At 41.9% G+C, this 27,582-nt stretch overlaps 1 protein-coding gene across 1 annotated transcript; it reads right to left on the bottom strand.

The window, feature by feature from the left end:
• Nucleotides 1–7,792: 7,792 nt before the first annotated feature.
• Nucleotides 7,793–8,191, bottom strand: LOC145095722 (uncharacterized). Its single transcript, XM_079033554.1, has one exon. The coding sequence runs from the start codon at nucleotides 8,189–8,191 to the stop codon at nucleotides 7,793–7,795; it is 399 nt and encodes a 132-aa protein (XP_078889680.1).
• Nucleotides 8,192–27,582: the final 19,391 nt, after the last annotated feature.

Below are 27,582 nucleotides of genomic sequence, written 5' to 3'. Positions count from 1 at the left end.
CTCAAACTAATCCAACGATACCTGCAGAGTCTTCAGCATGACTGGACCGCCTCACCAGGCCTTCAGCCCATCTGGACCACTCTCTCAGAACCTTCAGCCAATCTGGACCACTCTCAGTGCCTTCAGTTTGACTGGACCGTTCTCTGAACCTTCGACCTGACTGGTACGCCTAGCGGCCTTCAGTTTATCCGGACCGCTCAACTAGCATTCAACATTCCGGGCTATCCTCCCGGAAAATCTCCCATGCATACCGTTCTAGCCCTCGAGGGGTTCCGAACTCTAACTCCATCATACATACTTGATCCCGGCCTGCTCCCAGGCCCTCCACAATCAAATGCCCTAGGTCTGTATCCCGCCCCGCATGCTCGATACTCACTCCTATCAACCTATACTCTGGGCTGACAGAACACTTGCTGAATCCCAACAGCTAAGCACTTTCGATTACTCATCGATCTCCCGGAGAATTCTCCAATTCTCCCCCACTTGGGCACTAACTATCAACCACCAGTGGCCATCACCGACTTCCCAGAACAACTCTTGCACAAAGAAAACACTTACACGCGGACTGCTTCCCACAAGCATAAACAACCTCAACGAGATCTCACATCAACACTGATCAACCTGCTCGAAAGAAACTCAATCTACATCTAACCACTCCTCAGAAAGCAGATGCTACCCGGCCTGCAACCCAATACCAGGTTTCCACTAATAACCCTCATGAATGATAACGAACGGAATTCTCAAAACAATAACCCATAACCAAAACCACAACCCGCAAAATGACGAATACCGCATCAAAAACCACACAAAGATACCAGCACAAAACAATACACCACAATAATCACAAGATAAAAAGACATCAAGAAAGAAACATACCCGCAGCTGCATCCGGCACTGCCCTGACCTCCTCTGCTACAAGCTGAAAAGCACGACCCTGATCCCTTGGGGGCTCCGCTCCACCCTGACCTCCACCTGTGATCCTCAAAGTGGCCGGTGCTGGAGCCTGCACCGGTCCTGCAACAAGCTGTGGACAGTTGACCCTCAAATGCCCAACCTGATGACAATGATAGCAAATCCTCAAATCCCGAACTGGCGCTGACTGCCGACAATCCCTCGCATAGTGCCCCTCCTTTACGCACTTGCGGCAGGCACCACCGGTCCTACAAACTCTGGTGTGACCCCTCCCACACTTCCCGCAAGTGTGGCTGCTCAGATCCCCCACTCTAACATCAACGGTTTTGGACCGTTTCGGCGCCGGCTGCGACTGCACCGGAGCCTGCCTCAGCTCACGCATCTGCAACTCAATCTCTAACTCACGCCGCCTAGCGGCCTCCTGCAGCTCCAACAATGTCCCACACCTCTGCGCAGACACAAACTGCCTGATGTCCCTCTTGAGCATGCTCAGATGTCGAGACATCTGAGCCTGCTCCGAAGCGAACTCTGGGCAAAACATTGCCCTCTCAGTGAACATCCTGGTGATCTCAGTCACCGACTCCGAATCCTGCTTCAGCTCAAGGAACTCCTGAGCCAATCTCTCCCTCTCAACCTGCGGAACATAACGAGTGACGAACATCACTCGGAACTGATCCCATGATACTGCAGCCCTCTGCGCATCTGAATATGACCCCGTGGTCAATCTCCACCAATCCTTCGCCCCGAGCCTCAACAGGTTCAGAGCACACCTCACCCTCTGATCAACAGGGCATGAACACGTGAAGAAACACCCCTCCACGTCTGATAACCACCTCATAGAAACAATCGGGTCCTGAACTCCATCGAATGTGGGAGGCTTCGTATTAGCAAAGTCCCGATACTGAAATCCTCGACTAGATCCCCCCTGCCACTGCTACAGCCGCTGTAGCCGCCGCGGCAGCCGTCTCAGTGAGAGCTGCATAACGCTCATCAAAATACTCAACCATGGTGGTCTTAATCGACCCAAACAGCTCAGGCAACTCAGCCCGGAATAACTCAGCAATCTCATCACGCAGGATCTCACGAATCCTCGCATCCAACTCGCTCGTGCTCATCTGAACGATAACCTCGGGCGGCAACGATCCGCCCGGAACTCTCTCTCCAGCTCCCGATCCTGACCCGGATCCACTCTCATCGTGCCTCGGAATCTCCATACTGAAAAACACCACACAAAAATCTCAGACTCTTCCCACAACCCGGGATCCAACTCTCTCTCAACCCAACCCTAGAGATCATGGTTTCCCTGATATGCGTATGGGTCCTGTGCTTTCAGTAGTACGGGCCCATACTACCTTCCACACCTACCCATATTTGTATGAAGTACTACCACAACGCCCTAGAGGAACATGCATAACAACGCTCAACCCTCACCACTAGAGGAACACTGAAAATATCCCATAAGGAACCCTAGGCTACAGGCATCACAAATCAAGCAATATATCATGAAATCCTGAAGATCCCTAGCCTATCACTAGCATGCTGTTCTATCAAAGCTCAAAAACACAATAACATGCATGGTATATTGGAGTTACTTACTGGCTCCGGCTGATCATACCTCCGCGTCCTCCCTTACTCATTTTGAAAACCATTTTAAATACTCTTTTGAAAACTCTCCTCGATTTGAGACTGGAGTCACACGAATGTTCCTCCAATTCACTCAAATCAAGGCTCTGATACCAACTTGCAACAACCGAAAAATACAACCAATTTTAATTTTTTTTAAAAACATCTCGATTCCATTAAATCTTTACAAAAAGTTTTTCAATACAAAACATTTAACGTGTTCCCAGAATCACAATACTACAAAATCACGAGGAGCGGTACGATCACGCCTTAGCCTTGCCATAGTCTCCTGAAGAACCTGAAAAAACATGAAACCACAACTGTAATCCCGAAAGCTTAGTGAGATACCCCCAAAATACCAACCACAAATACCATACACGCATAACATGCCATAACATATCCGATCACAGAACAACCATGCACTTCGGGTCTACTGTGTGACTGGTCCACCGCACCGGCCTACAGTCCACCAGGTCCACCCTCCGAGTCTATCCACATACATAGAGTCTGCAGTGTGATTGGTCCGCCCGTTCCCGGGCCTTCAATCCACCTGGTCCACTCTCTGAGTCTACAGTATGACTGGTCCGCCCGCATCGGGCCTTCAGTCTCTCTGGTCCACTCTCCGAGCCTTTGGCACGCCTGGTCCGCCCTTTTGGGGCCTACAGCCTATCCGGGCCGCTCGTTGGGCCTTCGGGACAACCGGTCCGCCCTGGGTATCTTGGCCTACCGCACACATCAAGACCCGCCTCAACCCAACTCCAGTCCAAACAACCATGTGCACATATACATACAATCATATAGCAATTCACAGTCAACAGGAAGATCAAACAGATCACATAGCATATCATCATCCTAACCAGGATACCGACCTAACAGGTCACTAGCATAGCATCACCCTATCTCTCAGGATACCGATCTCAAACAGGTCTCTATATACCATCCTAGCTCTCAGGATGCGAACATAACATAGCAACAACATAACAACAACTACCCGGATCTCAATCCGATAAGGGACGGCCTTGGTGCCTTAGACCCTGTTGATATAGGGAGGATAACTCACCTCGAAACTGCCGACTGAACAGATAACCCGAACTGCTCCGATCACTGATACGATCTCCACCACTGGACAACCGCCAAAGCACTGAACTCAAAACAACAATCAACAATTACCAAAATGCCCCTGGAAACCACTGGTCAACCCTTGGTCAAAGACAAGGTCAAAGTCAACCCCTGACTGACCCTACTCGCCGAGTCAACCCTATGACTCGCCGAGTTCCCATAATCAGAACTTCCTTCAAACCGCGACCTAACTCGCCGAGTCACCCCGAGACTCGTCGAGTTGAACAACTCTGAGTCCACTCGCACACAACTCACCGAGTCATCCCTTGACTCACCGATTCTCGACTCGACCAGGAAATATTGGGACTCTTTGACAAGACTTGCCGAGCCCAAGAACAGACTCGCCGAGTCTAAGGCTATCTTCAACCTACTCGCCGAGTTGTTCATACAACTCGCCGAGTTCCAGGCAATCTTCAAGCAACTCGTCGAGTACACCCATGTGACTCGCCGAGTACCACCGGTCTGAATCCATACAGAAGCACTCCAGGCCATGCAATTGCTCCAAAACATAGATCTAGCCTCCTACAACTCATCTATCACGTAAAGTGGAAAAATTTACGTGAATCCAAAGAGATATATGCATTTTACACATTAGGGCTAAGGTTTGGGACAAGATAGCTTCATCCAACACTTAACACAGGGACTTTCATGCCTTCTAACCCTTCTCCATTCCAGATCTGAGGTAGCAACCTCAGATCTAGCCTCTAAACTCCAATACATCCAAAGGATATGATCACAACACCCCCAAAATGAAGAATCTAGACAATAGCAGCTCAAACAATGGAAAGATACCTCAAAAGGAAGCTCTAGAAGAAGATTATCCCGAATCCTTGCAAAGCCCTTTGATCCAAGCCTCTTCTTCTTTGGAATCTCTTCAACAACCACCTCTTCAAGCTCCAAATTGCTCAACAATGGTGCTTCTCCACGATTTTAGGGTTTCTGGAACTCAAGGGGGAACAAAGAGGTTGGGAGGAAAACATAATGATCTTTATATAGGGCTCAACCACGAGAATTAGGGTTTTCTCCACTCAGCGCCTACTCGCCGAGTCCATATTATTGACTCGCCGAGTCGGCTACTTAACACGCGACCCAGTCGCGACTCTACTTGCCGAGTCCACCCATGGACTCGCCGAGTCACTCTTTCCCAATTTACTCTTTTAGCCCTTCTACTCTACTCTTTATTTGACTCAAAAGTTTCAGCAGCATGCTCCCCCTGGACTATTGATATATCTGCACTTGAAGCAAAATCATTAGTATGCAAAGTCTCATAACTAGATTGTATTTCCTGCTCAGAAGCTGACTTTCCATACACCATGCAAGGTTCTTTGTCAATTTCTTCTTGAGACAGAGGAATAGCAGTATAATTGTGATTGAAGGGAGGAGGGACACTCTCATAACCAAATCCAACTTTTATTTGATTACCATGAGTGATATCTCTCCAGTGTGATTGACCTTCGATTAATTTTGCAATCTTTTCACTTGACACATCGTATTTTTTGAAATTAAATTCAGCTTTTTCAAAACAATTTTTCAATGTGTCAAGTTCCATGGTTACAGCAGCAAGTTTTCTTTTGAGATGATCATAGTTCTCACATTTGTTGCTGTAATCCTCTTGCAATTTTTTAAAATCTTTTGTTTTATTTTCTAATTGAGTTTTTAAGGGCTTTTGATTTTTTCTAAGAGTATATCCCTCATATTTCAAGTCCTCGTTCTCTCTCTTGATTATTTCAATTTGATCTCTCAAAAACTTAACAGTTTTAATACAAGATTGAGAACAACCGAATTCACTAACCTCAGATTTGACTGGTTCAGGAGTGGTCTGAACCATGAATGCAAACTGCAAATTCATCTTCTCCTCCTCTGGATCAGCTTGCATTTCTTTATTTGCATCCTTGACTTGAGCAAGATTTGCCTTTTCAGGTTCTGAAATGTTTAAGGCTTGAACTTGATCTTCCCAGTTGAACGATTGAGCTACCATTGCCATGTTTGCAGACTGATTGTTTGAAGATGATCCTCTGTTGTTGCTGTGAACGTACGTTACTGGCACCATGGTTCTTTCGGAGTTTTCTCACTGATTTGGTTTTGGACATTCCCTCGCAAAGTGTCCTGGTTCATGACAATTATAACAATGCAACTTTCCTTTGCTAAAACCCATCTTTTTGTCTGAATTTACACCCCAGTTGTTCTTTCCAGTCTTTTTTGAGAATTGTTTAGCCCTGAATACTGCCATTGCCATTTGCCAAGTAATATCCATCTCTTCCACATCTTCAGGATGAATTTGATCAAGATCCGTGAATGAAAGTTGTGGAGAGAGCTCTCCAGCAACAAAGGCATTGTAGCAGTTCACCAACCCAGTAGCTAAAGCCATATTTTCCTCCTTTTCTTTTGCAAATGAGCTTTGGGAACCAATTCCATGAGATTGAATTAAAACATCTGTGGAAGGACTAACACTAGAACCAACTTGAGATATGGTTTGAGGGATTTGAGTTTGTTGCATGTTAGGTATGATGTATTGTATGTTTTGATGGACTGTATGAGGTTGAACTTGAGGAACCCGGATTTGAGTATTTTGAAGAGTGGTGAAGCTTGAAAAAGCGGTGTTGTTATTTTGAAGTCCAAGATTGGCTGTAGAGTATGAATTGACATGATTTATTTCTCTTTGTTTATCATCAAGATCGCAAGCTTTGATGATTGCCATTGTTTCAGACAGGCTTAAACGATTCAGATCTTTTGTCTTTTTAATCACCGAGACATTCATGTCCCATGATTTTGGAAGAGAATTTAGTATCTTCTTGTTGATTTCAGATCTAGTAACCATCACTCCTGCGGAGCTCATTTCAGTGGTTAGTGTGATAAATCTTTGCAATTGATTTTCCAATGTTTCTCCCAATACATAGTTAAACATGTTGAATTTTTGTCGGAGCATGTCTTGTCGACTTTGCTTCATGTCTTCATTTCCTTCATAAACTTCTATGAGTGCTTCCCATAATGCTTTTGCTGATGTATACTCACGAAATCCTTGTGCTATTTCCAGAGACAATGACATAGTCAGTTTGGCAAGAGCCTTTTCTTGTTCTTCAACTCGTTCAAAATCATCATCAGTGTAGTTTTCAACTTGTTTGTCAATTACCGTTCCATCTTCTAAACTAGAAGTAATCCGAATTGGTCCTCTCAAAATGCTTCTCCAAATTTTGAAATCCTTCATTTTGATGTATTTTTCAATTCGATATTTCCATTCAGGAAATCCTTCAGCTGATAGCAATCTAGGAATACGAGTAGTTGTTCCCATTATTGCATCAAAATCTTGATGAACAGTCATGTTTTGAGATTCCATTTTAGTAATTTTAAACTCTTAAACACACACTCCTTAACCGCACACACTTATCCAGCCGCACACTGAATTGAGCCGCACACACAAATCTAACCGCACACTAAACCAACAATCACTTTAACCGCACACACCTTCAACCGCACACACCTTCAACCGCACACACCTTCAACCGCAAACTCCTTCAACAGCACACACGTATTTTAACAGCAAACCTTGAAAGTCAGTAGCAAACCTTCAGTTGGCAGCAAACCTTCAGTTGGCAGCAAACCTTCAACAGTTGGTAGCAAACACTCAAAAAACAATTTCAATTGATACCAAATTGGCTCTGATACCAATTGTAAGTCCCCAAAATTAAGGATCCAATTTAGTAATCAATGAAGTTAATTGCTATTAGATTTAGATTTAGAAGAAGAAGAAATTGAATCAAGCATGCACACATTTATATCATATAAATGTCAGGTACATCTTGGGAAAAACACACACACACGTCACTGACTTCTAGCCAAAAAGTACAGACTGACACACCTCAGTTGCTATTTATAGTACTCCTCCTACCAGCACAAGAGTGTGCAGCACACATTACATGACTATAAACAAAACACTGCAAAATGACATAATTAACTATACAAAATGATGCCTAGCTCAAACCACAAATTATGTTCTTTCACACACACATGGGATTTTATGTATTTTGATCTTGGGAGATGTTTTGTGAAACAAAGACATGATACTATGACATTTTATGAATGAATGAGTTTGTAAAAAATGTGTTTGAAAATGCGAAAAATTGTTTTAATTTTTACAGTGTTACATTTTGGGATTTAACTCTGGTGTAAACTGAAACTTAACCACTTCCTCATCAAACTCCATTGAAATCATTCCATTAAAAACATCAATTTTTTTTTTTGCAATTTTCATAAAAGGCCCTCTTAGGTGTACTGTTGAGTGCTCAGCCAGCTGTATAATTGTCCCGATCTTTTGTAAAGTTCCTATTTTTAATTTTTCAAAAACGGAATAGGGAAGGACATTGGCTGAAGCTCCTAGATCAAACATGACTTTTGGAAAATCAAGGTTCCCCAATTTACAAGGAACTGAGAAAATCCCCCGATCATTGCACTTTGGAAGCAAACCTTTTTGTAAAATAGATGATATATTTTTGTCAACTTTCACAATCTCATTAAATTTTAGTTTTTCTTTGAAATACATAATTTTTTCAGAAACTTTGCATAACGAGGAATATGTTGGATAACATCTAAAAGTGGGATATTTACCTCAACCTTGCGAAAAAATTCCATTATGTCTCCATCATCTCTTTCGCGCTTCGTATTCCTCAATCTTGATGGGAATGGAGGTAAAGGTTTGTAATCTTTCAGATTCTACCGGAATGGTGTTGGAGTTTCTTTTTCTTCTAGATTTTCAGACTCTTCTTCAACCAACAAATCTTCAAACTCTTTAGCTTCAACTCCTCTTTCTGTCTCATCCACATCTCCTTCTTCTATCAGAACTTCTTTAAATTTTTCACCAGCCTCGTTTTCTGGTTCATATGAGCTTGGGCCTTCATATGTTTTCCCACTTCTCAAGGAAATAGCACTAACATTGTGCTTCAGATTGTTTTCTGTGTGTCCTGGTAACTTTCCTTGAGACTCCAGACGACCCACAAAAGTGGCAAGTTGAGACACCTGCTGCTCCAGATTCTTAATGCTTGCTCTGGTTTTCGTCTGGAAAGCTTAGGGTACTCGTGGCAAGTGTAACATCCCAAAATTCGAAACCAAAAATTTCGTTTTTAGTTTAGCAATTCATAAAACCAACAGTAAAAAAAACATCCATAATAAATCCAATGTCAAAACCAAAGTGTCAATCATCAAAACAAGTTATCATAAAATAATATCAGAATGTAATCCCAAAGATCTCATATGCAGAAAACATAGTGTGATGCGTTGCGATCGAGCCGACTCCTTTCCTTTGAAAACAAAGTACATGAAACCAAAACTGAGAACCATAAGCACGAAGCTTAGTGAGTTCCCCCATCATACCACATACCATACAAATCACGTATTGTCAGGCATATATGGGTGCCCGACCTACCCTGTAAAGCATATCTGAGTGCTTGACCTACCCTGCTAAGCATACCAGGGTGCTCAACCTACCCCACTGTCAGGCATACCGGGGTGCCCGACCTACCCCACGTCATGCATAACTGTGTGCCCAACCTACCCCCCGGTGTATCTCAACCGGTTACGGGTACTATTTCACCCCCTAACACTACCACATAATAACATAACATAACATAAACATACAGACAGACATACCGGGGTGCCCGTCCTACCCCCTTGGTCCTTTCGACCTGATATGGGGACTATTCCCCCTACAACCAAAGATCTCATATGCAGAAAACATAGTGTGATGCGTTGCGATCGAGCCGACTCCTTTCCTTTGAAAACAAAGTACCTGAAACCAAAACTGAGAACCATAAGCACGAAGCTTAGTGATTTGCCCCATCATACCACATACCATACAAATCACGTATTGTCAGGCATATCTGGGTGCCCGACCTACCCTGTCAAGCATATCTAAGTGCTCGACCTACCTTGCTAAGCATACCGGGGTGCTCAACCTACCCCACTGTCAGGCATACCGGGGTGCCCAACCTACCCCATGTCAGGCATAACTGGGTGCCCGACCTACCCTCCGGTGTATCTCAACCGGTTACGGGTACTATTTCACCCCCTAACACTACCACAGAATAACATAACATAACATAAACATACTGACAGGCATACCGGGGTGCCCGTCCTACCCCCTTGGTCCTTTCGACCTGATATAGGGACTATTCCCCCAACAACCACTATCACATAACATCATACCATACTATCACCAAAAACATAACAGATAGTGGCATACCAGACAATTATCACAAATATAATTATCTAACAAACAAATCCTACTAGTGGGCCGACAATGTGGCCTTAGACCGAATTTTACTAGAAGGTAACTCACCTTAGCTTGTTGAAGTCCCGCAGACAAAACCCTGGCTACTGGATGACAGCTTCCTGAACCGTCAATATCAAAACAATACCCAATTAATAATTGGGTTCCAACTTATATCCATAAGTCCATGCTAGGATTAAAAGACTACTTTACCCCTAACTTAGCTTGATTCAAGCTCAAGGCCTAATCCAAAGGCCCAAAGGTCAAACTATGAATAAAAGCCCAACATATGGCCCAATTTTCCAAATTGGGCACAAGCCTTTACATGGTTTTATTTTAAAGGCCCAACTATTTAGTCAAGTCCAAACATTTGGCATTTCTAATGGCCAAATATCTCATAATCATAAAGGCCTAATTATGGCCCATCTATGGCCCAATTTTCCAAATTGTTCTCGAATCTCACATGGGCCTTACCCTAAAGCCCATAAAGATATTCTAGTCCATATGATTATTCTTGGATGGCCCATCAATATCCCAATCACCAAAGCCCAATAAAAAGGCCCAACTCAAAGCCCAAGTCAAATTAGGGGTTTCACATAAAATGACGATTAGGGTTAAGTATTTCTCACTTAACCCATTAAGGACTTAATCCATTAAGTCCATCACTTTACTAGACAAATCATATGGTATGGTCGGGCTTAATACATAATCCAATTCCAATGGCCTAAAATGCGGGTCCCGATAGGTCCAAACCAATAATTCCAAAATTAGGGTTTTCAACCCAATCACAACCCAATAGGCCCAAAACTAAGTCTTTAGATCAATCAGGGTTTTATTAGGCCCGCTAGGCTTTCATAAGTCGGGCACCAACCACTACCACCTCGGGTAGTGGTGGACAATGACAGCTCATGGCGGCAACCACCACCTCATGGTGGTGGTTATGGTCCTAGCCTATTTTGTCCAAGCATCCCAAATGAATCAAACACAAACAAGGCACACCGCCATCCAACACGGCGGCTGGTGGCGGCAGCCACCACCTCACGGTGGTGGTTATGAGTTTTCTTTATGATACTAATCTCTAATTACAGTTTACAATGATTTAACCCAAATATAACACATCAAAATAAAATACACACACAGCCACCTTGTGGTGGCCGGCGGTGGCGTATGGCGGAAGCCACCACCTCACGGTGGTGGTGGTGACTTCTCTTGAAAAATCCGGCCAAGCAACACCCAAACACCACTTCACTACAATAGACACACACATGCATTTTCAGTTTTCAAAAGGAACCCATCCACCCACATGGTGGCGCACGACAGCGACAACAACACAAAATGGCAGTAGCAGCAGTGGTTGCGATGATTGCCACCACCTCGTGGTGGTGGCGGCATTTCCTCTTGATCCTCTGCCCAACAACACTTCAACCCACACGAATTGACAATGATAATGCATCCAAACACAGCCACCCTCGCGGTGACACATGGCAATCAGAGAGAAAGCGGTGAAATAGCCCCCTGGATAGTAGTTGCGGACGTCCGTTAGCTGCAACGGGATAAGAACCGCGAACGACAGCAACAACGACAGTGGGACGGACACCCGTTGGAGGCCTTTGTCATCACCGACAATGGAACAATGACATCGCCGTTATCCCAGTGGTTCCCGACTGTGGTGATGGTGCTTCAACGACGGAATAGTGGGTAGCGAATGAGAGCTTCACGTGGCAGCCGCTAGCTGATCGGAATGGATGGTGTTGCTAGTGGGAGACATAAGGTTGGCGGCTGTTACATCCGGCTAGGGTTAGGGTTAAGGGTTGGATTAAATACCCGGCACCCTTGAATCTTCCTTCCATAATGGCAGAAACGGTCCCACCCTCATGAAATTATTTCGATTTTGCTCCAATATTTACCCTTTAGACCCCAGCTTCCATAATTCCTCTCAAATTTGATCCATAATTTACCAAATAGCCCCTTAGTCTCCAAGTATCTTCAAAAGAAGTCCCAGGAGTTACCAAGTAATCCCTGCCTTCATAAATATTTACAAAACCAATCCGAAACTTACACTATTAACCCCCGAAACACTAAATCATGTCATTTGAGTCCCCGAAACCAACACTCCGATAAGTATTATGGATTTTAGGGCTACTATTCATCCATTAATTTTATTTATTTAATAAATGGGGTGTTACAACTCTCCCCCACTTAAATTAGATTTCGTACTTGAAATCATTTCTTACACACCAAACCACTCAGTTACAGAGCCACAATCCTGGGTACACCCTAGCCTTTCCAAGGCAATCCAAATCATCCCTCGCAGGGTTCTAAAATCCGAAAATAAATGAACCCCTTGCAACATGATCACATTTACTCAGGTTGAAATATGTAGTCTCGAGATCGTCTGACTCCCTAGCAGACCACCCATGCTGAGGTTTACCGAGCTTAATCTTCCTCGAGTGACCGACCAAAAGTACACTTTCTGCCTTGGGTACCTCGATGCTACCATTAGAGTAAAATCACTGACCATGATCCACTATATAGCCCTTATACTTGACAGAAGGCTCAAACAATCCTTCGAGTGGAAGATCCATCCCTGTAACGGTTAGACTCAGACGAGAGCTACGCAACAAGATCAAATCGACTACTTTTAGATTATTTAATCCCCACTGTGAGTGACATATCACTTCCTAATCAATCGGCTATTCCGTCCGCCCTTGCAACCTAAAGCACAATACTAATACACCCAAACACTGAAACTGCCCGAAACAGCATGCTGCTACATGGTTTCTTTAGAAAATCTACCGAGACTTCCCTGGTCTAAATTCATTCGTCATTCATCTGAAATACCAGAATCCTGCCCGGCTGTTGTAACACTCTAAAAATCCAAGCCAATTTAAACTTTTCAAAAACCACCCAATTTATTACAAAAAGGTTTTCAATACATTTATTATCAGAGTATTCCCAGAACCATATCATAAAACAAGAGCATGAGGAGCGGTACGATCACGCCTTCGCCTTGCCACGGTCTCCTGAAGTACCTGAAAAACATTAAACCACAACTGTATGCCCGAAAGCTTAGTGAGATACCCCCAAAATACCAACCACATATACCATACACATAACATGTCATATCATAACAGAACACAGAATAGCCATGCACTTCGGGTCTGCTGTGTGACTAGTTCGCCGTACTGTGCCTTCAGTCCACCTGGTCCACCCTCCGAGTCTAGCCATATCCATCGAGTCTGCAGTGTGGTTGGTCTGCCCGCACCGGGCCTTCAACCCACCTGGTCCACTCTCTGAGTCTACAGTATGACTGGTCCGCCCGTACCGGGCCTTCAGTCGGCTTGGTCCACTCTCCGAGCCTCGGTACGTCTGTTCTGCCCTCGTGGGGCCTACAACCTATCCGGACCGCTCACTGGGCCTTCGGGATAACCGGTCCGCCCTGGGTATGTTGGCCTACAACACAAAGTAGGACCCGCCTCAACCCAAACCCATTCCAACAACCATGTGCACATAAACATACAATCATATAACAATACGCATCCAATCAAACCGATCTAGCAGATCACATAACATAACATCATCCTAACCAGGATACCGACCTAACCGGTCACTAGCATAGCATCATCCTATATACCAGGATACCGACCTTAACCAGGTCTCTAACATATCCCATCCTAACTACCGGGATGCAAACATAGCAAAGCAATAACATAAAACAGATAACCGGATTACAATCCGATATAGGGCTGGCCATGGTGCCTTAGACCCTGTTGATATAGTGAGGATAACTCACCTCGCAACTGCTAACTGAAAAGATAAGATCATGTTGCTCCAACCTTTGACACGAACTTCACCACTGATCAATATCCAAAACACTGAACTCAATAAATACCAAAATACCCTTGGAAGACAACTGGTCAACCCAAGACTATCTCTACTCGTCGAGTCACCCCGCTGACTCATCAAGTCCCTATGCTCTGACACTCCCAAAGCACGACTCAACTCGCCGAGTCACCCCAAGACTCGCCGAGTCCCACAACTCTGAGTCTAATCGCACTCAACTCACTGAGTCATCCCTTGACTCACCGATTCACAGCTTAACCAGGAAAGGTTAGGACCTCACGACCAGACTCGCCGAGTCCAAGGCTACATTCAACATACTTGCCGAGTTGTTCTTCTAACTCGTCGAGTTCCTGTCTATCTTCAACCAACTCGTCGAGTTGCTGCCTATCTTCATGCAACTCGCCGAGTTCACCCATGTGACTCGCCGAGTACCACTAGCTCTTAACCCATACAGAGGCTTTCCAAGCCATGCAGTGTCTCCAATCCATAGATCTACTCTTCTACAAGCCACCCATCATGTAAAGTGGAAAACTTTACTCATCCAAGGAGATCTAAGCATAATACACTCTAGGGCTAGGGTTTGGGACTAAAAGGCTTCATCAACAACTCTTGAACAGGGACTTTATGCTCTTTTGGATCATCATTACACTAGATCTGAGGTAGCAACCTCAGATCCAACCTCCAAACTCAAGATAGCACTAGATATACTCCCAAAAATCCCACAAATGATAGATCTAGGTGCACAAAAGATCAAACAACAGATCATTACCTCAAATGAAAGCTCCAACTGAAGAGTAAGCTAAATCTCTGCAAAGCCCCTTGCTCCAATCTTCTTGCTCTTCAATTTCCCTCCAAGATTCCCTCCTACAAGGCTCTAATCTCTCACAAAGGAAAGCTCACACGAATCTAGGGTCTCTAGAACTCAAAGGGAAGGTAAAGAGGCTGGGGAAGAGGTGTTATGTTCCTTATATAGGGCACAACCCCCGGGATTAGGGTTTTCTCTCTTCAGCACCAACTCGTCGAGTCCCAGCTACCGACTCGGCGAGTTGGCCACTTAATCCCGCGACCAATCCCGCTCTGACTCGGCGAGTCGGAAGACCTACTCGTCGAGTTCCCGCCTTAATTTACACTTTAGCCCTTCAACTATGGTTCTGAATTTCCGGGATGTTACAGCTGTGGAGCTAAAGGACTCCCACACAGTCGCCCCCACGCGTCTTTCGAACAAAATCCTCTTCTGTTAATAATTACCACCAATTATCTTACCACTATGGCTCTAACAACCTTCTGATCTAACTGACTGGGTCCCTACGTCGAGTCCTGATGTCACCAATTCCAAGGCTAAAAGTAATTACTACCTGACCAATGGTAGCCTTATATCACAAACGACCTTAATCAGTCAATTGCTTCCCTTGATCTTGTATATGTAGTGACGTTCCTATAGTCGTATCGCTGGCTCAATCAAATCTAACCCATCTGGGTAATTTTGTAATCCATAAACCGATTCGTGGATTTGCCACGCCCTCACTGCTACACCCGAACTGGTGGGTACTACTATTCCTTCCGCGTCCTAACAACGCACTCTTGCTATCTTCCAAACTAGTGAATGCTATGGCTACACCCGCAGTCTTACAGCACTCTAGCCCTATCTGCCTACCTCGTGAATGCTATGGCTACACCTGCATACTTACAACACTCTATCACTATCTGCCAACCTCATGAATGTTACGACGACTCCCGCAGACTTACAACATTCTAGCACTATCTGACCGCTAGCGAATGCTACGACTACCCCCGCAGTCTTACAATACTTTCCATGCTAATTGTCTGCTTTTGAAAGCTACGGCTACCCACGTAGTCTTACAACACTTTACGTACTCGCTCGAACACGCACTCGACCTAACACTCAACTGAACTTGAGTCCTAACTGAAGCTCTAACCTGGTTCCCAAAACCTGCTATTTGATGCCAAGGAAAAGCGTGAACCAAATGTTGGAACATTTTCTGAAATCCCAACTCACCCAATCCTCAACCAATACAGCCACTCGACCGCCTTCCTCCCTGACGGGGATGCGAAACTCATCCTAGTCTCATACTTATTTCTGCTCCTGAATACTCTACCAATTCTCCCCCATTTAGATTCGACGAAGTCTTCACGACATGTTAGAATTGAAGGACTCCTAATCCTTCTTGCTTTCTAATAATCCACTGATGACAACCTGTGCTTACCAATGCTAGCGATCACTTACTAGTTAAACCCTAAGATCTCCTTCCTCTGAAATCTTGAAGAGTAATCTTGAAATCTTGTCCAATTTGACACCTTAATCCACCTCCCATTCTGACAACCGGAGACCTTAATCTTTACCCTAGCTGATGAATCCTCGTTCCCACTTCCAATCTTGCAGCACCACTGAACTCTAACCGAACACAGCCCATGCGAAAATAAAATTCTCTTGAACATCCAATGACCAAACATTTATGCATCTAACACCCACAACTGACACCACCATCTTCATGCTACCAGTCCTTTCCTAGCAACAATAGTGCCTTGAACTCCAAAGTTCTTCCATAGGCAATTGTCAACCATACCCGAACAAATGATAGGACTATTGAACTCTGACTTCACTGGAGAATTATCGCTCTAACCCTAGCCTAATATCCTCTAAATAATACTCCTACACAGACGCCGACAAAAGATCCGAAATGATAACGGTACACGCGGAACCCACTCTGCAAGATACGTCCCTCTGTGGGTTCATTAATGACTTTTCGGGATGCAGAATGGCATACAACAATCCTTGATAACCCAGACAATAGCAGAGAACCAACTCAAGATCTAATTGGTTTGAACTCAATCAAAATTCCAAAGTGGTACAACTTCCCAATATCCACTTTGAAGTGGCAGAGGATTACATACCCATGAACATCTGACGAAATCCCGATCACTTCCTCCTGAGATAACTCGACCATTCTAAAGACATGATGCAAAACTCTCTTCCGATCTTGATGACATGAACTAACTATTGAATCCTCCTTCCTAAAGGATTCTAAGGATCCACAGACCTTGGGTTTCAGATGAACCCCTAACTTCCCCGCGAAAAATCTGGCTCGAAAGGCCCCAAGACGACTACCGAGGGTTCCCAAAGTGTTGGATGTGGTGTCTAAGCCGATAATTATAATTGGTATGTACTTGACCTAAGAGTAGCATGGTCCTTTTGGGTTTCCTTCACCAATGCAATTTGATATGATGGACTTTTGAGAATAAGGTTATGTGTGATTTGTTAATATATTACAAGTATAATATATTAATATGAAATCATATTATTTAATTAGTATTGGTCAAGAATTAATTTGGAATTAATTTAGTGATCAAAAGAGACTAATTAAATATACGGGTACTGATTTGGTAAATCATTTATTCTTATAGTGTGGGCCAATTATCCATAGGATGGGATAAACCAACATGGATAGTCCATGGAGGTTTAGCCCATGGAGCCTAAGTAATATGAAGAGTCATGGTACATTAGGGTTTGCATGAATGTAACCCTAGCACTTGTCACACTATAAAAGGAACTCCCTAGAATTAAAATCGGTTACCACATACATTCTTGGAGAGTGTGAATCAATTTTGTGCTAAGCAACTTATTCTCTTAAGCCTCCTTTTTCACTTGGTGTTTGTGACACATTAGAGGCATCACATTTGAGGTGTTAAAGCTTTGAAGGCCAAGAACTACAAGTCCTATTAAGAGGTAAGTTATCTAACTAGTTATTTTGTTCAAATTGAAATGGTATGCTAGTTAGGATGAATGCTTTGGAAAATCAAATTGCATGTATAATTAGAGAAAACATAGATCCAAAGCATCTAGGGTTGCATGTGCACCATAAGGTTGTTAGACTGCTCAAAACCCATCAGTGGTATCAGAGCCTAGGATTGTTTTCTGTTATACTTGATCCTTATTAATTTTTCAAATTGAAAAAATCGATTTTCTGGCTTCTGACTGATGAACTCGCTGAGTCCACTAGCTGACTCGACGAGTCCACTCAGTATAAGACCAACTCGACGAGTCAGGTTCATGCACTCTTCAAGTTGATGGCTCTGGTTGCAGATTTTCAAGTATTTGGCCAGAATTGGATTATGATCATTACCACAAACTGTTTTTTGAAACATGAAATATGTTTTCTTCATATGGTAGTGATCATGTTCATCCAATTAATATATAATTGTGAAAATTTGAAAATTTTTATTAGTTTATATGATTAGGCTAACTTCTTGCAAATTGTTGATATGAATTATCATGACTTATGAGTTTAACGAGATCATAGATAAATTGTTTGATTATTTTGTTAATTAAAATGTTGATCTAAATGCCTTTAATGAATTCCATAACTTGTCCTCAGGTTATGGAAAATGAAAAATCTCATTTGTTAAATGCCTTTAATGAATTCCATAATTTGCCCTCAAGTTTTGAAATTTGTAAAGTCACACTTATGAATACTTTAATTCCAAATCCTAGAATTTTAAGAGTTTAAAATTCAACCCTTATACTATTATAATATTAAAAGTTTAATAATTATATGTATATATAAGACAAATCAATCTTACCTTTAGTGCGCCTCATTCACGAAGCCGGTGTACAAGGGGGGTATAAGGCTACTACCTATTAAATGGTGGTTTAATGGGTGTCCACTCTCACCCACTGCTTCCTTGACTGGTGGAGGGTCATTAGCCGAACAGGTGGGATAGGACATTAATTCTCGTTAAAAGTATAATGATAATTATAAAGTAACTAAATGTTTACTAAATTCCCAATCTTAGTTACTTTAGGAAAAATGTGAAATTGATGCTAATCAATGAAATTGCACTTTGCACCTTGCCAAATCGTTAATGGAGCGTGTATGGTTAACCGACACATTAACTTGAACTAGTACGGGTAGCAAAGGGTAGCTTGATGTTTGTCATAGATCAATGGAGTGTATGTAGTTAACCGGCACATTGATTAGGTGATAAATGACATCGAATGTACCAAGTACATTTGCATGGTTATTCACACCTTGTTTGTGATCCTCGGTATCCCAGTTACAAACTTGAAGGTCATAATCGAGATTTAAACATGCCATTGAAAAGTTCAATGAACCTCAAAGGAATCTAGGAATTTCAATCCAATTAAAACTTAATAATCAATTTCGCTTTTCATGATCGAAATTGGTAAATCGTCATTTACCTACCTTCAAATATTTTGAAATTGGTTTACGGTATCCCTCTTCCAAATTATGAAATATTGTGTTGGGTCGTAGCCTTAATATTTCATTTGGGTGCTATATTAAGGACTTTTATCTAATATAAACTTTGTCTTTCTTTTGTAGATTTCTTCCAACACTGCTTATGGCTTGAAACCCTATTGGCTCTTTCTCCCTAATGAACTTGTATGGGAGAGTTATCTTTGATGGTTCCAACTTTAATGATTGGATCAGGAACATCAGGATGGTTACTCATTACAAGGACAAGGAATATGTCCTCAACAAAGAGCTTAAGGAAATTGATGAGTCTTCTACTACTCCTGAGGAGATCGTTGAGTTTAGGACTCATGAGAAGGATGCCACCAAGGTGTCTTGTATCATGTTGGCCACTATGACAGCTGAACTCCAAAGGTCCTATGAGGACTTCTACGCTTTTGAGATGCACCAAGACCTGATGGAAAGATACCATAAGAGTGCTCGTCTATAGAGGTATGAAATCATCACATCCATGATAACAAAAAAGATGAAGGATGGAGAACCCATCACGACCCACTTGCAGAAAATGCAAAGGTTTGTGGACCGCTTGCTGAAGTTGAATGTGAACTTCGATGAAGAGTTGGCTATAGATATCATTCTACACTCTTTACCTCCATGTTATGATCGGTTCCGTATGACCTATCATATGAACAAGGAGGAGGTCACTCTTATCAAGCTTTAAGGCCTTTTGAGGACTGCTGAAAGTAGTCTCAAAGGTAAATCTGTTGTTTCTACTCCTACTGCTACTGCCCCTGTCTTGGCATTTGGACATGGGAAAGGGAAGAAGAGGAAGGCTCCCTCTAAGAGACCCAAGGGAAACTCTCTTGATGGATCTTCTTCCAGTGGGACCAAAGCCTGTTCTGTTGCTCCCTCTACCATTCCTAAGGAAGCAAAGTGTTTCTATTGTCATGAAAAGAGGCATTGGAAGCGAAGCTACCCCATATACTTGCAGGATGTCAAAGATTGGAAGGTTAAGGCCACCCATGCAGGTATTTATACTATTCTATCTAATAACTCATCACATTCTTGTTCTTGGGTCCTTGATACAGGTTGTGGATTTCACATTTGTTCTAATTTGCAGGGACTGAAAAGAAGTAAGGATGTGGAGCACGGGAAGATGAACTTGATCATGGGGAATAGGAAGGTTTCACATGTCACCAAAATTGGAGTTTATTCTTTATTGCTTAGTAGTGGGTTAGAATTAGATTTGAGTAATTGTTGCTACTCGTCTGATATAGCGAGAAATATTATTTCCTTTCTTGGTTTGTGGAAACAAGGTTTTAGTTTTTCATTTGATAATGAAATTGGTGCTATTAATGCTTTTTATAATGGTGTTTTTTTTATTGTAAAGCATTGCCTTGTAATTGTGTATATGAAACTGTGATGGTTGTAGACAACTTAGTAAATAATGTGTTTCACATTGATTCTTCCAATAGTTTGGATAAGACATGCTTGTGGCATTGTTGTCTTGGAGTCATTCGACTTAAGGTCAGATGACACTTGCAAATCTTATTTGCTTGGAAAGATGACCAAGTCACCCTTCACTGGTACTTGTGAAAGGGTGAAGGTTTGTTTGAACTCATACACACCGATGTGTGTGGACCATTCAGAACCGCCACAAGGGATGTTAAATGCTTCTATGTGACTTTTATTGATGATTACATCAAATATGGCTATATCTACTTAATCGAACATAAGTCAGAAAACTTGAAAGATTCAAAGAGTTTAAACAAGAAGTGGAGAATCAGCTGGGCAAGAAGATAAAGATGCTTCGATCCGATCGAGGTGGTGAGTATCTTAGTACAGAGTTCCTTGACTATCTTAAGGAATGTGGGATTGTCTCACAATTGACACCTCCCAGAACACCGCAGCTTAATGGTGTGGCTGAGAGGCATAATCGAACCATGTTGGACATGGTTCGTTCCATGATGAGTCGAGCTTCGCTACCAATCCCATTTTGGGGGTATGCTTTAGACTGCTGCCCATATCCTTAATCTAGTCTCAACTAAGAAGGTTGCCAAAACAGCTCACGAGATGTGGACATGGAAGGTTCCCTCGTTAGCACATATGAAAGTTTCGGGTTACGAGGCATTCTTGAGGCGTGGGACTCACGACAAGCTCGAAACTCGTAGTGAGCGGTGTATTTTCATCGGCTACCCACATAAAGGATATCTCTTATACAGGCCGAGTGACAATGTTGTCTTCATTGCGAGGAGAGGATTCTTTCGCGAGTGAGAACTCATAGGCCAAGGAGATAGTGGGAGGCAAATTGACCTTGAAGAGATTCAAGAGTCAAGCGGTGAAGGAACCTCAAACACTAGCAATCAACCTGAGGAGGAAACTCCTATTGAACCGGTTGATGGATACGTACCTCTGAGGCGCTCCAGTAGATTTAGCGTTCCACTTGTGTTATATGGTTTCCAAATAACATTTGAGGGTGATACATCTATCAGTAATAGCACATTGGTAAATTTGGATGAACCTAACAATTATAAGGAAGTCATGGCAGGCCCCGAGTCTGAAAAATTGGAAAGAGATTATGGACAACGAGATTCAGTTAGTGTATGACAATCAAGTTTGGAACTTGGTTGACAATGTTCCGGGTCGTAAGACAGTCAGGTGCAAATGGATCTTCAAGAAGAAAATCGACATGGATGAGAAAGTACACTCATATAAGGCGTGACTGGTTGCGAAGGGGTTTACTCAAACTCATGGAGTTGACTATGATAAGACCTTCTCACCAGTAGCGAAGATTAAATCTATAAGGGTTATTCTAGCCATAGCTGCATTTCATGACTATGAAATATGGAAAATTGATGTCAAAACCGCTTTCCTTAATGGGAAGTTAGTTGAAGATGTTTACATGAGTCAGCCAGAGGATTTTTTCAATGCAAAGTACCCTAATAGAGTGTATAAGCTTGAGAAATCCATTTATGCATTGAAACAAGCATCTCGCAGATGGAATCTTTGTTTCAATGAGAAAATCTAAGAGTTTGGATTTTCGAGAAGCGAGGATGAGTCATGTGTGTATGTCAAGGCTAGTGGGACTACAATTAGCTTTCTGGTGTTGTATGTGGATGACATACTACTCAAAGGAAACGACATTCCAACCATGCAAGAGGTTAAGTCCTGGCTTGAGAAGTGTTTCACTATGAAGGACCTTGGAGAAGTTGCTTACATCCTATGGATGAGGATATTGAGAAATAGGAGTAAAAGACTAATTGGACTTTGTCAAACTACCTACTTGGACAAGGTGTTGAAACGGTTCAGCATGGGGAATTTTAAGAAAGTTGACTTACCTATCTAAGGTAATACCAAACTGAGTAAGACTCAGAGTTCGATTACAGAGGCTGAAATAGCTGAGATGATTCGAGTACCATATGCTTCCGCAATTGGCTCAATCATGTATGTTATAACTTGTACTCGCCCTGATGTGGCCTTTGGTTTGGGCATGGTCAGCAGATATCAAGGGAATCCTGGTAAAGCTCACTGGACTGTGGTAAATAGTATTCTTAAGTACCTACGCAGGACTAAGGACTGGGTCCTTACTCTTGGAGGGAGTGATGACTTACGAGTCACATGGTATTGTGATGCCATCTTTCAGACTGACTGAGATAATTTCCGCTCTTAGTCGGGCTGGGTTTTTACCCTGAATTTAGGAGCGATAACTTGGCAAAGTTCCAAACAGGAGACTACAATTGATTCAACATGCAAATCAGAGTACATAGCAACAAACGAAGCGTCGAAGGAGGCGATATGGCTGAAGAACTTCATCGGAGACCTTGGAGTTGTACCAGCTATAAAGGAGCCTATGGATATTTTCTTTGATAATGAGGGTGCGGTAGCCTTAACCAAGGAACCAAAGGATCATGGCAGATCGAGGAAGAATGACAAGAAATATCACTTCATAAGACATTGGGTGGAAGAAGAACTCCTCTTGGTAAAGAGGGTATCATCAGATGAGAACCTAGAAGATCCCCTCACGAAGGGACTGAGTAGGGTTAAGCATTTGTATCATGCGAGGAGCATTGGGCTGATGGATGATATTAGTTTTAATGATTAGATAGCTATTTTGAAACTTGTAATAGATAAAATGTAATTGACATTTTATGATCAAATAAAAGGTGTTTTATTTATGAGTAAAGTTACTATCTTGTGTTAATTGTTTACTATTGTTTCATATTGCATGTTTTAACTTCCAGAATAATTATATTATTTAAAATGTCCACAGTCAATCATACTTTGGAAGTAGGTATTGAGGCAAGACTATCATGAATTTGGATTGTAGATTGTCTGAAGTGTATTAGACATAGCAAAAGTTTGCTACAACATTCATGAGTGCTCATAAGGTCTGAGTAAACCCACACTCACTTAAATGACTTCATGGAATTTATCACGAGTGATCGTGAGACGATAATATCATATAAGTCTTCAAACTAAGATATATGAATTGTTGACTATGATTTGGTTGTACATTGATAGTGCGAAAACGCATCAGTAACTTGATGTTATAAAACGCACTGTTGTGTATGATTTAACAAATAGTTAGTACAACCATATAATGTCGAAGTTTATCTGTTCCTTTTAATTCTTGGTGGATTAAAAGCGATATCTTGGGCCCCTCAATATTTTATTTTGACTTATGTGTTGGGCCCGTTCGGGACTAAATTGATGTGTTCAATTAAGTTCTCTATCAAAAAATTTAGAAATCGAGAAACAAACTGCTGGACAATAAGTATGACATTGTTCCATGTATTTTTCCAGTTGATATATTGAAGAACAGAGGATTATATGATCCCTTATCTAAAGGACGTGTCACTGACTAGTTCAGAGTTCGAAAACGGCTTTTAAGAGCTACGATTGCTAGTCGGTCCTAATCCGTACTTGCAGTTATAGTGATTAGAGTTATCCAAGTGGGTGACTATTGGATTTGGTGTCTAAGCCCATAACTATAATTGGTATGTATTTGACTCGAGAGTAGCATGGTCCTTTTAGGTTGACTTCACCAATGCAACTTGATAGGATGGACTTTTGAGAATAAGGTTATTTTTTATTAGTTAATATATTACAAGTATAATATATTAATATGAAATCATATTATGTAATTAGTATTGGTCAAGAATTAATTTGGAGTTAATTTAGTGCTCAAAAGAGACTAATTAAATATTCGGGGACTAATTTGGTAAATCAATGATTCTTATAGTGTGGGCCAATGATCCATGGTTATTTAGGATGGGCAAAACCAACATGGATAGTCCATGGAGGTTTAACCCATGGAGCCTAAGTAATATGAAGAGTCATGGTGCATTAGGGTTTGCATGGATGTAACCCTAGCACTTGTCACACTATAAAAGGAACTCCCTAGAACTAAAATCGTTTTCCACATACATTCTTGGAGAGTGTGAATTGATTTTAAGCTAAGCAACTTATTCTCTCAAGCCTCCTTTTGCACTTGGTGTTTGTGACACATTAGAGACATCACATTTAAGGTGCTAAAGATTTAAAGGCCAAGAACTACAAGTCCTATTAAGAGGTAAGTTATCTAACTAGTTATTTTGTTCAAATTGAAATGGTATGCTAGTTAGGATGAATGCTTTGGAAAATCAAATTTCATGTATAATTTTAGAAAACATAGATCCAAAGCATCTAGGGTTGCATGTGTGCACCATAACGTTGTTAGAGTGCTCAAAACCCATCACAAAGACCTTTCTTTGGCTAAACGAAAGACCACTGAGGTTTATTCCCAAAACTCTGCAATTAATCTCCGATGAGATGAACTCCCGCGATCGCGTATCGATTGGCTTAGACCTTGCTCCTCAGCTGGAACCAGAATCCGAATCCCATTCTCGAGTGCTCAACACCATACTGAACTGACATACAAGGGCTCCAAATATACCCAAGAATCCTTATTCCACAAGATTTCTGAATTCTCCAGGACTCTCCCTGATTCAAGTATAGATCATGTGCTTTCATTAGTACTGGCCCAAAAAAATACCTTCCACACCTATCCATACTTTCCTCAAGAATCATCCTGAATCCTCCAAGTCGCCTTCTCAAACTGATATACCCACGTCTCAGCTGACCTAACTACTAACCCACTGAAGCATATCCTAGGCTTTCCTAGGTTCCCAAACCATCCAGTCCTCAGCTGTTGAAAGATTCCAAGTAATGTCAACTAGCTACCTTATGAATATAGCCACATGAAGGATTTTGAGCATTCTGACACTCCTATAGTGTACATGCAACCCTAGAAACCTTGGATCTATGTTTTACTAAGATGCATGCAAATTTGATTTTTCCAAGGTTCTTATCCTAACTAGCATGGCATGGGGAACTTGAACATAAAATCTATTAGAATAACATACCTTTGTTGTTGCTTGAATTCCTCAAGAACTATGTGAGATTAGCACCCCAAATGTGATGCCTCAAATGTTTCACACAACACCACAACTATTGGAATAACTTGAAAGAAGCACACTATCACTCAAAATCGGCTAGCCCTCCTTGTTCTTTTCTATGTCCCGATTTTGCTAGCCTATGGGGTCTTTAGTGTTTCACAAGAAGGGTTACACCATCTAAACCCGAATTGACATGGCTTTTCATTTCCTCCATGATCCATGGGTTTTAACCTCCATGGAGCATCCATGGAGAACCCTATGGGTTTTAACCCAATTCAATAAACCATGGATCATTGTCCCACTATATAAGAATGGATGATTTACACAATCATTCCCCATATATCTAATTAGTTTCTTTTTTATCACAAAATTAATTTTTGATCAATACTAATTAAATAATATGATTTAATATTAATATATTATAACTTATAATATATTAACAAATCATAAGTTTCCTTCTTCTCAGTTTGTTTATCCAATTATCATGATGCCATGCAACCCAAATGGACCATGTCAACCAGGTCAAGTACATACCAGAAATACTTATGGACTTAGACACCTTATCCAACAGTCTCCCACTTGGATAAGTCTAATAACTATAACTTCAAGTATGACTTTAGGAACCAATCAACAATCATAGCTCTTTCAAAGTCTCGCGGAACTAAGATGACCTGCCATTTAAGATAAGTGATCATATAATCCTCTGCTCTCAAGATATCAGCTGGACAAATACATGGAACAATGTCGTACTTATTGTCCAACAGTTTGTTTCCTGATTTCCGATTTATTTAACATAGAACTAAACTGAACACATCAAATTTGGTTCTGACCGGGCCCGGTACATAGGTCAAAACAAAATCATTGAGGGGCCCAAATATCACTTCTAATCCTCCAAGGACTAGAAGGAGCAGATAAACTTCGACTCATATACTTATACTAACTACTTGTTGAATCATACACAAAAGCACGTTTTATAACATCGAGTTACCAATACGTTTTCATACAATCAATGTATAACAAACTCATAGTCAGCAACTCATATCTCTAGTTTTGAAGACTTATATGATATTACCTTCTCTCAATCACTCGAGATAAATGCCATGAAGTCATACAAGTGAGCGTGGGTTGAATCCAATACTCGAATCATTATTCCAGGAGTACTCATGAACACCGCAGTCTCTTTGTCCCAGACAAATTACAGACCCGTTCTTGATAGTCTTGCCTCATTACCTACTCCCAAAGTATGATTGACCATGGATGGTTTGAATAATATGATATACCATAAAATAATTATTCTGGAAGTCAAAACATGCAAAATTGAAATGATAGTAAACGATTAACATAAGATAGTAACACTTTACTTATAAATAAATAACAACTTTTATTTAATCATCAAATGTCAATTACACTTTACAAATTTGAAAAGCTATCTAATTTCTAAAACTAATATCATCCTTTAGCCCAATGCGCCTCGCATGTTGAAGATGCTTAACCCTACTCGGTCCCTTCGTGAGGGGATCTGCTGGGTTCTCATCCGATGATACCCACATTGCCACGAGGAGTCCTTCTTCTATTAGATGTCTAATGAAATGGTATTTTCTATTGATATGTCTGGATCTCCCATGATCCCTTGGTTCCTTGGCTAAGGCAACTGCACTTTCACTATCACAGAAAATCTCCATAGGCTTCATTATAGCTAGTACTACTCCAAGGTCTCCAATGAAGTTCTTCATCCATATCGCCTCCTTTGTTGCCTCGCTTGCTGCTATGTACTCTGATTCGCAAGTTGAATCAGCCGCTATCTCCTGCCGTTAAAGGTTCGTGGTTTGGCGTTGGTGAAGTCCTTGTAGGAGCATGTCTTGGTAGGTCCTTGATTCATCCCGTTGTTCGAACTTCCAGCCCCTTGTCCGTTGACTCCTCCATTGTTCCCTTGGTGTATTTGTGTCATAGCCGCGGTGACTGCAACCGATACCGTTGCCTGAAAAGCAACAGAGTTGAACGCGGGCGGGTTTGGTTCAGGGTTTCCGCGGGTTGGTCATCGAGGCGTCTTTTTGCCATGGAACGGAAAGATGTTGAGTGTCTGCGCTTTTTGTGAGATTGTGATCCTATAAGCTAGGTGTGTGGCAAAAACTTAAGTAATTTCACAAATTAGCACACA

The sequence above is a fragment of the Lactuca serriola genome, chromosome 3 (assembly GCF_051521515.1).
Source record: "Lactuca serriola cultivar US96UC23 chromosome 3, Lser_US96UC23_V15, whole genome shotgun sequence".
NCBI lineage: Eukaryota > Viridiplantae > Streptophyta > Magnoliopsida > Asterales > Asteraceae > Lactuca > Lactuca serriola.
The sequence above is the reverse complement of the archived record's forward strand: the minus strand, read 5'-3'. Positions and strand labels throughout refer to the sequence as shown.